Source organism: Lithobates pipiens, unplaced genomic scaffold (assembly GCF_037356315.1).
Source record: "Lithobates pipiens isolate NorthernLeopardFrog02 unplaced genomic scaffold, aLitPip1_a1.2 Scaffold_23, whole genome shotgun sequence".
Taxonomy (NCBI): Eukaryota; Metazoa; Chordata; class Amphibia; order Anura; family Ranidae; genus Lithobates; species Lithobates pipiens.
The window spans coordinates 275,475,663-275,489,160 of record NW_027507785.1 but is presented as its reverse complement, the minus strand read 5'-3'; the positions used below and the strand labels follow the sequence as shown (position 1 = coordinate 275,489,160).

At 41.7% G+C, this 13,498-nt stretch overlaps 1 protein-coding gene across 5 annotated transcripts in view; it reads left to right on the top strand.

Annotated features, from left to right (window-relative positions):
• Positions 1-13,498, top strand: part of RC3H1 (ring finger and CCCH-type domains 1) — a 123,508-nt gene that overhangs the window by 86,342 nt on the left and 23,668 nt on the right. For all 5 annotated transcript variants that reach the window (XM_077453238.1, XM_077453240.1, XM_077453239.1 and 2 more), the window contains exons 9-12: positions 5,143-5,255; positions 8,210-8,488; positions 8,629-8,846; positions 9,698-10,080. In XM_077453238.1, the coding sequence (XP_077309364.1) occupies positions 5,143-5,255; positions 8,210-8,488; positions 8,629-8,846; positions 9,698-10,080 (993 nt within the window). The remainder of the gene's footprint in view (positions 1-5,142; positions 5,256-8,209; positions 8,489-8,628; positions 8,847-9,697; positions 10,081-13,498) is intronic.

Sequence of the window (13,498 nt, the reverse complement as noted above, 5' to 3'; positions counted from 1 at the left end):
AAATTTCCAAACATTGTCAGGGCCATCAGAGTTTTTTCAAAAGCCACAGTTCCTATAACAAAGACGAATTCTCACTTTGTTGTGTTGCCATGGCCTTGCAAGAGACATCCTGCTTCAAATTCACTATTGCTAAGTTGGTGGGTGTTTTCTGGGCCTTCCAACATCTCTTGCTCAGCTTTGCAAGGCTGCAACCTTGTCTTTAGTTCATATCTTCAAGTTCTACCTGGTGGACATCTAAGCTTCTGCAGATGCTGCTTTCGACCACAAGTTTCTTGCAAACAGCACACTAAGTTGGGTCTGTTGACCCTTGGTGTCGGGCCTCTGTGGCACAGTGCTGTTTACTGTGTTGTTCCTATTCATTGCTTGGGGAAGCACAAGGGTCTTTGAATATCCAGACTGTGTACTGTACAATAAAGATAAGAGGAATTTTGACTTGCCTGTAAATTCCATATCTCTTGACATACATCACAGGACATCTTCCCTCTCCCTGTGTTGCTTACTTAAAAAAAAAAAAAAAAAACTGGTCTCGTGCAGTGTGGGTAGAGTTAGAGGGGTATTCCCAGGTGGGATGTCTATTATCTATTAGAGATTTCACAGCGTTCAATCACCTGAAGGTGCCATCGTATAACACAGGATATCGGAATATCCAGCCTATGTCCTGTACTGTTCTCCAAAATATAGAATTTCCATGTAAGTCAGTTACTACTTTTCTTAAGTACTCACTGTATTATAATAGTGCATCTCTGAGCGGAGGCCCTTTCCGGTCTCTGTATATAGAATGCTAAATAAAACCTGAAAATATATTTTCCTTGGTATGATAATATGAAAACGGGGCTAGAAGGGCTTTCGTGTAGAGATGCACCATTACATTTAAGGCATGGTACTTACATGACATAAAATTCATCAAGCTGAACTGGGGGGGGGGGGGGGGGGTTGGGGGCAGCGATTTGCCAAGGCTACTTTTGATGAAGAAGTGCTTGCTATCCATTTTGTTGTATTTATCGTCACATTGTAATACATTATATTTATATCCACTGGCTCTACTTTTGCAAAGTAAATTGTAGCTGCTTTGCTGTTTCTGCTCTTAGGCAGGACTTCTAGAGGTTTATAAATAAATATCAGGAAAATCAAAAGGTTATATACAGTACATGTTTTGGGGGTCCTCCTATGCTCCAAATGCACGTTTGCCTAGGCTACTGAAAAAAAAAAAATATATACCTTTTATACCTCGCTTATCCTTCCTTCTATGTGCCTCTTCTATTCAGCGCTCTGGCTGGTGGTTGCAGCTTTTATGCCATTGCATACAGTGCATGACCATTAGAATGGCGAGAGCCTGGCCAGAAGCATGTTGGAGAGGATTAAGTGCCAGCTATTGATAAAAATAAGCTTAAAAAAAATAAGCTTTAAAAAAAAGTGCTTTTCTTAATTGTATATGACACAGGATCTTTAGTCATAAACTTGGGTTATATGCAGCTACCTTTTAGGTGACAGTAGCCAAAAGAAAGGGAAAAAAAAGCTGCAAGATATTAATCTTCTCACACAAGCCTTTTTTTTTTTCCCCACTGATTGTCGTCAATCTTGTGAAACCTTTTTTTTTTTTTTTTAAACCTTTGCAAATGCTTTAAGATTCCTGCTATCAAGTTTTGACTGCTCCGTTGCCACTGCAGCTTCCTTCAGCAGCTTTTCTGGAAGGGTTGATTCATCGCCTGTGCCCTGAGGGGGACTCTACCTGTCTGAAAAATGATGGGGAGCCAGTCTGTTACCTCGCTTTGGGCACTTTAATGCTTTTTTTTTTTTTTTTTGTCACAGGGTGCTTTACTGGTCTATGATCGTGGTGCATCAGGCAGTGGAGCCCTGTTCCTGAAGACTTGTTTGTGGATATTCCCATCTAGGAGGACATGCCACTTTCCTGGTCCACAGCATGCTGTTGCTCTGATCTCCTTAGGGCTATTAGCGGAGCGTGGACTTTAACACTGTAAATAAGGTGCTGCATCTATGGCACAGAACTGCTGGCTGTTTTAATTTGGCACCCTTTTCAGCCACTTCTTTCCCATGGGTCCATCTTTGCACCTGTGCAGCCTTGGTCTTGTTCTTCCTGGTCTTAATGTGATGGCACACACCATTTTTATTTCTCATGGTGTGCTTTCTCCAGCTGCCAACACTGTTCCCAAATGTACAGCAGTGCGATCCTTGCAAACTTTGTGGGTCCCAGCAGCCTACAGTGCCCTAAAAATGCCCAAACCTATTAACATCTTCCCAGTTCACTCAGTCTTTTATGCCACGTACACACGATCAGATTTCTTGTTGGAAAAAGATATGATGGCTTTTCTGACAGATTCCGCTCAAGTTTGCCTTGCATACACACGGTCAGGCAGAAGTTCGCTGAGATTGTGACCGTCAATAATGCGGTGATGTACAACTCTCCAATTAAGTTCAATGCTTCCGAGCATCCGTCAAATTGTTTCCTAGCATGCGTAGGAATTTTGCACTTCGGAATTGCCACAGATGATCGCTTTTTCGGATAGGAACTTTTCCTGACCGAAAGATTGAGAGCATGCTCTGTGTTTTGCTGGCCAGCAAAAGACCGATGGAGCATACACACAGTCGCATTTTCAGACGAAAAACTCACCCGTCTTTTGCGGGCCAAAATTCTGATTGCGTGTACAAGGCATAAGAGTATAAACAAGGCCAAGAATAAATCCAAGGGAAAAAAAACATGCTCTGTCTTAGAACCTGTCTTGTTCAGTCTTGTTCAGTCTTGTTCAGTCTTGTTCAGTCTTGTTCAGTCTTGTTCAGTCTTGTTCAGTCTTGTTCAGTCTTGTTCAGTCTTGTTCAGTCTTGTTCAGTCTTGTTCAGTCTTGTTCAGTGACTGGCCCCACTCTGAAATACTTTTTCTTTCTTCTTCCAAAGCCTTCTGCTCAGCAATACTTTGAAGAGGTTCTCCTTTCAAAATGGACAGTCCCTCTGGTTGACCCAACCATTTTTTGCCCTAATAAGACCTTGTTGGTTCCTGTGAAGGATGTTTTTGTCCTTAAGTACCCAGTGCATAAGAGGTTGGAATCCCTCTTGAAGGCCTTGTTTGCTTTGGTTTGTCCCGACATGTGACCTATGGTTGCATCTATGACCATTCGCCAGTCTCTGCTGCCTGGATGGCCCTAGACCCTGGCTTTATTTTCATGGAATCCTTCATTTACCACCTATAGGTTTCTTACTTTGCACTACCGTTAATATGGATTAGTAGATACACTTCACCAGAAATCCTGGGTATACCTTTTTCCATTCAGATGAATGTGGGTCAAATGAAAGGCCTTAGGCTCCTGAGGCTAAGAGAAGTTTCAATGGACTCCCCAAACTCGCCAAGTCTGGATTTCAATGAGGAGGGGAGGGTAGTCTATCAGCCTTCTCAGTCATCTGGTTTCAAGAAATTCCAGATGAACTCTGGAACAGGGTTTTCGGAGGAAGCTCGACTTCCCATCAACATCCTGATATTCAGGGCAATTCAGTTGTGCCCTCTACTCTGGGCCTCTTGATTGTGAGGTCCCCTGACCAGAATTCATGAGGACAACGCCTTAAAACAGGCATAAGAAGTCTGCTCAATAAAAAGCTGCTTTTCTCCCTATTCTTCCCAAGGTGGTGTGCTCTTTCCACTTTAACCAAAAACTTTTTTCCTCTCTCCTTTATCTTGTTCTGAAACATCCTAAGAAAATCTCACTCACTCCAATGTAGTATGCGCTGTGAGAGTCTACCACTCAGCTGCCTTCTTCTTCTGCTCCATCCTAACTAGGTGGATTAGACAAGTCATATAATTCAAGGCTTTATAGGTAAAAGGAGAGGTTTCCACCCTTGGGGTGCACTTCACAAAATCCATTCATTCTTTATGGGCCTTTCAAGATCAGTCTTCTGTTTCTAGTCTTCTGTTCACAGAACATCTGTTTTACCAGACGGACTTTCAGGCTTCATATGATGCCATTTTCTCAGTGTAGGGATGCTTCAGGAGTTTTTTGTCTAGATTTTCTGTGGCCCATTGCTACACGGGCCTGTTGGCATTTGCTTGTTTTCCACCCCCTCAGTTGGACTGCTTTTGAACGTCTAATTTTTATGATCCTGCGTTGCAAAATCAGTTTCTAGAAGTACAGTGCAGGGCACAATACCCTCCTTGCACCTTATGATCTCCCTATTGCTTGCTGGGAGTAGGAATGGGAAGGCTTTTATATGACATCCCTGCTTTTTTTTTTTTTTTTTTTTTTTTTTTTTTTTTTTTTCTAGTGTCCAGTCACCTAAAGGTAGATGCATAATTGCCCATGGTTAAGACGAAAGATCCTGTGTCCTGTACCATTTGTTTTCAAGAAAGTCATAGATTTTTTTTTACAGGTAGCCTGGGCAAAGAAATCCCTTGCAGTCTTGGTGAGCCCCACTGCAAGTGTAGTTTACTTCCCATATTCTCACAGTTCAGGTTTAGAGCTGGTGCAAAAACTTAACGCATTTTTGGTGCGTTCCATTGGGTTTTTGATTTCACTGTACTGAGGTCCGGTGTGTTTTTGATGCATTTACTGCATTCCAGTACAGGAAAAATGTAGCATGCGCTTTTTTTTTTCTGGAACTGGAAAGCCCTGAAACTGACTGCACTGGTGTGAACTATGCCGTTGAAAACCATGTAACCTACATTTCCATGTGTTTTTGATGCAGAAAAAAAAAAACACACTGGCCTGCATGTGGTATGAGCTTGCCCTTGTTTTGCACAATATTTAAGGGCGGCACAGTTGTGTAGTGGTCAGCACTCTCGTCTAGCAGTAAAAAGGGTCGCTGGTTCGAATCCCAACCACGATACTACCTGCCTGGAGTTTGCATGTTCTCCCTGTGCCTGCGTGGGTTTCCTCCCACTTCTGTCCAAAATTGGCCATAGTATATGAATGGCTCCTTGAGGGTAGAGACCGATGTGAGTGTGCAGTGTACAGGGATAGGGACAATTGTAGACACTCACTCAGGTTGAACTGGATGGACTGGTGTCTTTATTCAACCTTACTAACTATGTAACTATATAATGATAGACTCTTTACAGTTAGCTGGGTTACATATTGTTTTTGTTGAAAAATGACTGTTCGTGTATAGAAAGCCTTAACAATTGCATTTCTATTTGTACAGCCTCCACAGCACAGCAAGTACAAGACCTATATGTGCAGGGACATGAAACAGAGGGGAGGCTGCCCCCGAGGAGCTAGCTGCACCTTTGCTCATTCCCAAGAAGAGTTGGAAAAGTAAGTACTTTCTTTATTTTATTTATTTATTTATTTTTTTGATTCTGTGTAAAATACAAACATAATCGAATCTACTGTACATAATCTTTTTACAATAAAGCCTTGTACACACTATCAGTCTTTTCATTTTTTTGTTTAACCCAGGGGGCTGAACTAAAAAAAAAAAAAAACTGAAGTGCTCGGAAGGAGATCCTGTAAGAACAATTCGATCCGTTGGTACAACAATCTCCCCCTGTGAACTATTGTGTTATGACTGTGATGGCCCCAGGAGCTGATCTGAAGCTAATTGGCAGACCCTTTTCAGTCCTGCCCCTTCGCCTACAAACATGTCAGAAATAAAATTCAAAAACGGAATCGCTTATTTGGAAAAAGGATCACCCTCTTGTGTCTGTATTTTGTTGAGCCACCTCTTGCTTTAATTGCCCCCATCAAATCATTCTCTGCAGCTATTACCTTTTGTACCACCACCCCCTCCCTTTAGAATGTAAGCTCTATGTACCTTTTGTATTGAACTGTGCTGTAATTGTGTTGTCCCCCCCTATACTTTTTAAAGCGATGCGTTAACTATTGGCGCTATATAAATTGTGTATCATAATAATAATTACAGAATTTAGTCTGTTGTGATATGTCTCTACTAACATTGCACACCTAGACTTTGCAATATTTGCCTAGTCTTCTTTGCAATACTGCTCAAGTTCAGTTAACTTTGATGGTGGCCATTTGTGGACTGCAGTCTTCAAGTCTTTCCACAGATTTTCAATCTGGGCTCTGACTAGGCCATGCAAGGACCTTCATCTTTTTCTCCTTCAACCACTGTGTGGACATGTTTGTGTTCTTTGGGTCATTGTCATGTTGGGAGGTAAACCTTCTCATTGACAAATTTCTGGCAGATTTTTCTCAGGAATTTGACTGTATTTTGCCCCATTAATTTTTCCTTCTATCCTGAAAAGTGCTCCAGTCCTTGCTTCAGAGAACACTCCTATAACAGGATATTACCACCTCCATGCTTTACTGTAGGAATGGTTTTATTTGGATAGTGAGTATTGGATTTCCGCCAGACATATCGTTTGGTGTTGAGGCCATATAATTCAATTTTGGTCTCATCTGACCAGAACGCCTTTTTCCATGTGGCCTCTGAATCATCAAGGTGAGTTTTGGCAAAGCTCAGTCGTGGCTACATGTGTCTTTTGTTGAGAAGTGGCTTTTTTCTTGCAACCCTCCCATACAAGCCACATTTGTGGAGAATTTGTGATTATTGTCACATGCACACAATGACCACTCTTTGTCATAAATTCCTGGAACTGCATCAGAGTGGCTGTAGGCCTCTTGGTAGCCTCTATGACCAGTTTATTCCTGGCTCTTTAACCCAGTTTGGTGTGACGTCCTGATCCAGGTCTGTGGTGTACCAAATACCTTCCAATTCTTAATGATAGATTTCACTGTGCTTCTAGGCATTGATAAAGCCTTTGAAATTGGTTTGTAACCATTTCCTGTCCACCACAAATGTATCCAGAGATCCCGGTGACAGTGCCTTGCCACCCGTAGTTGGTTTGCTTCAGTTGCACTGCCTCTGACTGAAGTGCTCCAGGAAAGCACTTTATGCTGAACTAATCAACATGACTTCAGCTGATCACAGTTTAAAGTCAAATTGCTTTGTGTGCCATTGAGAAGGCGATTGGCTACACCTGGTTGAGTTTACAAGTCATTTTTGGAGGTGGGGTGATCCTTTTTCCAACTGTGATTCTGTGTTTGTATTTTTTGGGGAATTTGTTTTTGACCTGTTGGTGTTATATCTTTCACTTGGGTATTATCAGTTGCACTAGTAAATACAGCTGAAAAAAACAAAAACTGTGTCCATCTTAATTTCTGGCTGCAAAGCAACAACGTGATTATTTTAAAGGCGGGTGATTCTTTTTTATACCCACTGTGTATTTAACACACAAAAGGGTGCAGAACAAGCAAGATATGTTCATTTCTGGTGTTTACACTTTAAATTGCTTTCTTTACTCACGGTTTGTCAGGTATTTTGTTTTACAGGTAATATGGTTATGCAGTGAGAAACAGATTCTCCTATTCTGGACTTCAGATTATCATGTTTAAACCAGGGGGGTTATCATTGTCACAAAGCCTTAACATGTCTCTCTATTGCTAGGATAGAAGCTTTAACAGTGACACACCCTATAAAAGAAGAAATTAAATACTTACTATCTGGTGGGCAGCTAAGCAAATTTTCACTTTGTTGCAGACCTACTTTCACTTTGCTATAGGACTTCCAAGTGTCTTAGTATTTTTCCTGCTGGGTGTTGTGGGTCCTCCTGCCAGTTGCTATATGTACTGTAACCAGTGATGTAGCAGCTGGTGGGAGGAACTATACTGCATAGTGGAAGGGATACTGTTTGATATACCCAGGAGTGTCAGCAGCGCATACTGGCAGGTTTAAAGATTTTGATCAGGTACCCTCCAGAAAAGTCAGTATTCATCATATTTTAGGGTATGCTTTGTCTTCAGACTTCTTATGCTGGGATTGAAAATTGGTAACAGAACTGCTGATTTAAATTGGCACAAAAATAACGTAGTTTCCTAGTTAAACTGTGATCTAAAAAAAAAATTGTATTAATGGAAATGATTAAGTACTTTTTAGTAAACAAGAAGTTTATAAACTCTGGCAGCAGAGCTAAAATGCAGATACTTTAAGGACTAGTTATCTTCCAAAATGACCCAGGAACCCTGAAACCTGGAGTGCTTAGTTTTTCTTTAGACCTTTATTTAGAGCTCCTCTGGCCTGCTCTCTCCTCCTGCATTCTTTTGGTCAGAGAGGCCATGCACCGTATTGAAGGACCTGCAGTGAAGCTCATCTCACTGTTAGATCACCTATGGTGTAAGAATAATGTGGGTAATACAGCCAAGCAATGTGCAATTAAAATTAAGTCATTTTGTCTCTGTTGTTTTTATAGGTTTCGAAAAATGAACAAGCGATTGGTTCCTCGGCGCCCACTGAGTGCCTCTCTTGGTCAGCTGAATGAGGTTGGGCTGCCTACCGGGGCTATACACTCAGACGAGGGTCCTATGGATCTACCTAGTCGGAAACAAACTGGCCTTCCCAATGGCATAGTGTCTGGAAGCTCTGTGACACAGCTCATCTCCCGTGGGACGGACTCCGGCTACGAGTCTGTTCTGAAGCCAGTGAAACTGGATCATCTGAGCAACAGTGCCCCAGGCTCCCCTCCAGAGCTGTATGTTTCTTTTTTTTTTTCTCCTACAGTAGTTGCTATTTCCTCATACAGTGTTAGTAGATTGATTGCAGAAGTCACAGCATGTAGCATTAGGATTATGAAACTTTGCCAATTTGTAATTTTGTTTTGTTTTTCTTCAGCCTGGACTCTGTCCCCAAATCTTCTATATCCTCTTTACCCGTCAGCTCACATCCACCTCCACAGCGCGTTTCTGGTGATCTCCCCCCATTGCCAGTATCTAAGCAGATCCAGATGGTACCACGAGGTTCCCAGATTTATGCTTCTCCCCAGGCGGATATGTTTTATCCTGATCCAAGGGGAGGAGGGCCTCCATTTGAATCTGTAACATATTCTCCAAGTAAGTTTTAGCTTCATTTTCTCATTCTGTTTGACTTGCTCATGCTGTATGCATTTTCCTGTACATGGTTTTTGCACGTTTCTTTATACCTTGAGTGCAATTTGTCGGTTAGCTTTTGTGTGCATTCGCTTCATATAAATCCACTTGATGTACATCTGTAGCCTCTAGAGAACTGTAGTTCTCAACCTGGGTCCTCAAGTACCACCAACAGGACATGCTTTGGGAATTTCTCTTGGATAAAATAGCTGTCCAAAATACCAAGCCATTGACTGATTTAAAGCACACGTGCACGATAAAGGATAACCTGCAAACATGGCCTGCTGGGGGTACTTGAGAACTGAGGTTGAGAGCCACTGCAGTAGACAAATGTTTTTTCCCTGTTTTAGATTAGAGATTAGAAACTGTCGGGTTTTTAATGCTGTGGGTGTCCTTACTGCGGAGATTACACTGTGGTTGTGATGGTGAACATGATCATGGGACAGAACGTGATTAGAAATCGAAACATATTTTCATCGGAAAGCGGAGGGAAATTGTCCAGTCTATTAAGAGGGGACTCCTCCTGACTTTTTAGAGATTTTCTTTCACTTCCTGTTGGCTTTCTTGGAGGCGATGTTACGTGGACCACAGATGGGAAAGAAAACCCCTTATAGCAAGTGAAATGGGGTGGGAAGTACTTCTAGGGCCTTACACTGTTAACTCCATTCATTCCTGTAAGTTAAGTAGGGGTTGTATATCCACACTGATGAATGTCACAGGTCTACATAGACTTTAAATGTTATGCATTTTCATCAGTCCACTGTCCCATTCTCAGCTGTACTTTTTCTAATTCTGTTTTTTTTTTTCCCCCGCAGATGTTTATTACCCGCCTCAGCCTGTGTCGCGCTTTGTCAGACCTCAACCATCTGCTCCTGAGTCCACCCCTACCTACCTCGACCAGTACCCTGCCTATTTACAAGACAGAGTTGTTAGCACACAATATGGAACACCTACCCAACAATATTCTCCCATGAACCAGCCCATGTACCCTGCACACTATGATACCCGACGTGTGTACCCTTCTACTCCCCAGTCCTATCAGAGAGAGGAAATGGTACGGGCTAGTCCTGTACCACTGGACATGCCACCTAACTCTGGCTCTCCTTATGCTCCCGAAGCCAGAGACCGTTACCAGGCTGTAGAGGGCTACTACCCTGTTGCAACGCATACGGGACAGATAAGACCATCTTATAACAGGGTATGTGTGGAACAGATTTGATTTATTTTGAGAAATCTTTTCTCTCTCTCTCTATCTCTCATATCATCTTTTTGAAAATGGATAGTTCCATATATTGATGGACTGTTGACTTTTTTTTACTGTTTTTGTACCAGGTGGCATACGGCAAATAATGGTATATCAAAAGTAAAAATCTGTTTTAAAGTTCCCTTTGGATGTCAATGTCTGCTTTAAGCAGCAGTTTGATCTGCTGAGTGCTGTTTTAGTGACTAAGGCCGCGTACACACGGGCGGATTGTCTGCCCAACTAAGTTCGTCAGACAATCCGACAGACAGTCCGTTCAACTTTTGAATGAACGGACTTGACCACACACGATGAACAGACAGTCCGCTGAAAACTTGCACGATGACGTGTACAGCACGTACGACGGGACTAGAAAAACGACGTCCAATACACTGCAATGCCACTTTCGGCCGTGTAAATCCTTTCTGAGCATGCGCCATACTAAGTCCGTCCAACTTGCCTACACACGAGCGGACTGTCCGCTGAAACCAAGTTTGGACGGACAAAATTACGGAAATTCCGAAAGACTAAGTCCGTCAGACTGTCCGCTGAAAAAGTCCGCTGAAAAAGTCCGCTGAAGCCCACACACGAGCGGATTGTCTGCTGAAACACGGTTCAGCGGACTAAGTTGGGCAGAATATCCGCCCGTGTGTACGCGGCCTTAGTGGTTGTAAGCCCCAGACATGCACTATGGACAAAGCATATCTCTCTATTGTGTGTACTTGTCTCAGTTAAAGCGGTTCTGCACTGACAAATTATTCTTTTTATTTTTTATTTATTTTTTTTTTGCTTAATCTTTATAATCGGTGTATTTAAAAAAAATAAGCTTACTTTTCCTGCCTTCTCCCGCTATCCATGTCCTTTTTTCAGAGAAATCTTTCTTTATATCCCTATTTTTTTGGCTAATGTCATTTTGCTTGTGGGTATTTGAAGCCCACAAGCAATTACTTCCTCCTTTCCTCGCTTCTGAGGAACGAGCATTCCTTGCTGGTTCCCGTGCACGCTCAGTAGCTACAGCTACGAGCTCTGTTATGTGCGATGTTTGTGCAATGTTGCCAGGATAACGAGCGATCTTAGAAAGTTACCGCCCCCGTTGTGATGTCTCGCGAGATTTCACTTCTGATAGGCGCAATGATTCCTGGGATTAGTTAGACGATATCCCAGGAGATCAGCAGAGAGGATGCTGATCCCCGCAGAAACCCCGCCCATAGCCGCAGGGAGAACAGCTGACAGCGCAAGGTAGGAGCAAAAAAAGAAAAAAACAAGTGGCATTAGCAACTATTTAAACCTTGCAAAAAACATATGTGTCAAGAGAAAAAAAATGGGTGCAGAAACGCTTTAAGAGCACAAACTGTCATTTTCTGTCTGTTGTCTCATTCCTTTACTATCAGTGTTAATCCGTTCTGACAAGTTCTCCTGACACAAAGAGAAACAAGGTGACGGGGAGGGAAGCTCTAGCTAGATGACATCCTCAGCTCTATTCCTTTGTGCTATATGAAGGGGGGGCCCTCAGTATAAGCTTTATTCTTTACTTTGGCTGTAGAGAGGATTGCTGATAAATGAGTACAACTTATGTAGGAGCATTTGTTTCATCTGTGTATCACCTGAAGCCAGTCACTTTATTTGGGTATATGGTAAGGGTTTACAAGCTTTTTAATCAGTTCAGTTGACAACATTCCTGTAAATAAACATGGTATTGATGCATACACTGAACAGTTTTTTTTTTTTTTTGGCACGGATTAGCCAGACCGCTAAAAAATTACGTGCATCTTGCACAGTGTAGCTACTGTTTTAAATTTCTTGTCTAACCAAAATGGTTTCTTAATAGATTGGGAAAGGTTTAGCACCTCTGCCATGTTTTTATTGCTTTGCGGGCTGCATTATTTTCTATTTATATCCTGTCCTGATGACATTGGTTTCACCAGACAGTAAGTGAGTGCAAATCTCCAATACAAATTTGTTTTGCTTGTTGAGCAGAAGGTGTCTAGAACCCCAAATAGCTGTTATTGCTGTCTGTGTTCCTGTTAATTTTTTCTTCACTTTCTGTCTGGAAAAAACATTGTTACTTGACAGTAGCTGAAGTGAAATGAATCTTAGGGGAAATATTTAAAAAAATATGGGAATGTGTTATTGTCTGAATTGCTTGATGTTTTTAACTACGCCATGGAGGTGGGTATATTACCCCCATCTATAAATGAAGCAGTAATCATTGTCTTATTGAAACCCAGTAAGGATCCAAGTAACCTGATTTATACCGCCCAATATCCTTATTAAATTCTGATATTAAGCTGCTGGCGAAGGTATTGGCGATTAGATTATCAAGATACATCGCCAACTTAATCCACTGTGCTCAATCGGGCTTTATTTCTAATAGATCTGCAGCAAATACCAGACTGTTATTCTTAAATTTACAAATCACAACAGATAACTTGGGAAATAGAGCTTATAATGTCACTTGATGCTGCTAAAAGCATTTGACAGCATAAAGTGGGTTTATTTGTTGAATTATTTGAAACGATACGGGTTTGGTCCTAGATTTATTAAATGGATACAACTTTTGTATGAGTCCCCAAGTGCAAAGGTACAGGTGAATGGATGTGTATCAGCCCCTTTTTCGATGACCAAGGGAACGAGGCAGGGATGTCCTTTATCCCTGCTTCTTTTTGCTCTGGCCATCGAACCATTGGCTGAGGCTATTCACTCGTCTACAAATATTGTGGAATTTCATAGATCTACAGGTGAAGATAAAATGGCACTTTATGCGGTTGATGCTTTAGTGTTTTTAGGGGATAGGGGTTCATCTATGCCAGCAGTTATGTCCTTGATCAACTTGTATGGTTCCTTTTCGGGATTTGATATTAATTGGGATAAATCTGTGGTAGAGCTTGAGGACCAGATTCATCAGATGGCCCTGGTTACATTGTTTACATTTTTGGGAGTAGTAATTACACCGAATGTTTTAGAAAATACAGACAGGAATATACTCCCTCTTGTTTAATTTTGACAATTGGGTAAAACATGGGGTAAATTTCCATTATCTATGGTAGGGAGGGCAAATCTGGTGAAGATGGTATGGATGCCCCAGATGTTATATGTATTACATAATTGCCCCATATGGCTGACATTATGACTATTTAGAACTATCGATTCAGTTTTTAGGGACTTTGTGTGGAGGGGAGGAAAACCTAGAATTATATTTGAAATACTACAACAGCCTATTGATAAGGGGGGAATTGCAATACCTAACGCAAGATTATATTTTATTGCATCACAATTAAAACATTGGCATGGTTGGGAGGCAGTGAATATGGAGGACCCTACACAAAAAATAGCACCTCAATTAAAAAAATAACCTTTAGTCCAGCTAATAGAAACA